At 49.7% G+C, this 2007-nt stretch overlaps 1 protein-coding gene across 1 annotated transcript in view; it reads right to left on the minus strand.

The window, feature by feature from the left end:
* Positions 1-2007, minus strand: part of MYO16 (myosin XVI) — a 449416-nt gene that overhangs the window by 73427 nt on the left and 373982 nt on the right. Inside the window, exon 33 of the mRNA XM_005884469.2 lies at positions 1046-2007. Coding sequence (XP_005884531.1) covers positions 1046-2007 — 962 coding nt within the window. The remainder of the gene's footprint in view (positions 1-1045) is intronic.

A 2007-nucleotide genomic window follows, 5' to 3' on the forward strand; every position in this document is an offset into this window, starting at 1 on the left:
TTTATTTATTAATAAATTTATATATTATTTTCATATACATTTTACTAATTTCCTTTCATCTCTCACACTTCTATTATAGAGAAAGGGCAAATAGCAATATTAAAATATCTCTGCTAATTAATTTCCTTTTAATGTGCACGAATTTCATGCACCGGGCTACTAGTATGCATATAAGTTCCTTGGTTAATGTCCCCACCCCTTTCCCCTTATAGAATCTGCCAAAATGAAACCTTTAGCACATAAAGGCAACTTCATCTGAATTAAGTAGCATGTGGTTACTTACAAGTGATTGGCTTTTTATTTTTTGCTAGTTACATTTTGCTTTTATGAACACAAAATATATATATATTCAGGCTGCAACATCATGGTATTGAGCACACTTGAGTGGACTGTCAGTGCAAACCATGCCTTAGGCTGAGAAGACACAGATTTAGTAGAACCAAGTTAAATGTTCCTCAGGTGGAATATGAGCAGAAGAAAGTCATTCATATAAAACAATATAAATGTGAGCAATATCACATGTAAGATAGTAACTGAATAGGTGATCATCCCAGAAACCAGGAGTGGAAGTGAGACAGACAGCAAGATAGAAGGATAGACAGGAGTCAATACTGAAACGTAAATCAAATGGGAATTGACAATGTATAATGTTATAAAAATACCAATTCCATGGTCTAAAGAAGTATTGTTAGAGGGGAAAATGATCAGCAGCTAAAATAGAACCTTGCTCTAACACATATCAACTCATAAGAATTTACTGAATCCAGTTTTCATGCTATGTATTTGTATATCATGAGCCTTCATCTGAAAAATGGAAATATTCATATCTGCCTATTTGGCCATATTGGTTGCATAAAATTTCTCTCTGAATGACTACCACAATCACCTCAAGCATTATTTAAATTACATATACGTATATGTATATACATGTACATCTACATCCCCCAACATCCATCTGTCCATCCATCCATCCATCCATCCACCCATCATCCATCCTTCCATCCATCTCAAGGAGCAAAAAGGGGAAATGCGTCTATCTGCATACCTTCAGGTTCCCTGATTTTTCTTCCCGCTGCAGACTTCCGAAGGACGCTCCTCCCGGAGTTAAAGAGGCTGGTTAGCTCGTCCAGGGGGCTGCTGAGGGGCCTGGAGTTCGGGGGGCTGTAGGGGACTGGAGAGGAGGCATTGGAGTTGGCCTTCCGATGGTCCACTCTAGCTGCTGCCTTGCCGGGGGAATGCGGAGCCTTGGAGAAAGAGCTGCAGGGACCCGCTGCGGGAGCAGAGTTTGGCTTTTGCTGCACTTTGGGCAGATCCGGGTTTGTGGCTGCCTTCCCCGTGGGCATCACGCCGGCCTCGGGTGGGAAGGTGAAGTGGCGGTGGGCAGCAGCCGGCGGCGCAGGGGGAGGAGGCGGCGGCGTGGGAGGCGGAGAGACTTTGTGGGACCCGTTGAACACAGGGAGGCCGGGGGACGGGGGCCTGTCACCACCCCCGTTTTGGCTCTTGGAATACTGTGGCGACAGAGGACTGGAGCCTTCCGACTGCACAGGGTACTTGAGGTTGGTTTCCAGGACCGGCAGCTTTTTCACCTCCAGGGGCGTCAAAGGCGATTCATCCGACGCTGGGGAGCAGGTGACCGGGGTTGGGGGGAACACCAGGAGCGGGGGCCGGTGAGGCAGCAGGTTGGGGAAGGGGGCGGGGATGTCGCAAGTGTCTTTGCCGGGCCCTGGTGTCTGGCAGCTAGTGTCTCTCTCCTCCAAGGTGAAGGGGCTGGGGCGCTCACACAGTAAGGGCAGTGACACAGCCGCCCAGGCGCCCGCCACCTGAGCGCCCCCGTCCTCTGGGGGCGCCAAGTACTTCATCTCCTCGTACACCGCTTCCCCCTGGTCAGGGCTGCCAGCATGGCCCACCATCTCGATGTAGACTGGCTCCGGCTCCGGCTCTGTCTCGGCCTCAGAGTGTGTGGGGGGCGCAGGGGGCGCGGGGACCCCCAGGAGGGCCCCCAGGGCA

This window comes from Myotis brandtii, unplaced genomic scaffold, assembly GCF_000412655.1.
Source record: "Myotis brandtii unplaced genomic scaffold, ASM41265v1 scaffold83, whole genome shotgun sequence".
Taxonomy (NCBI): Eukaryota; Metazoa; Chordata; class Mammalia; order Chiroptera; family Vespertilionidae; genus Myotis; species Myotis brandtii.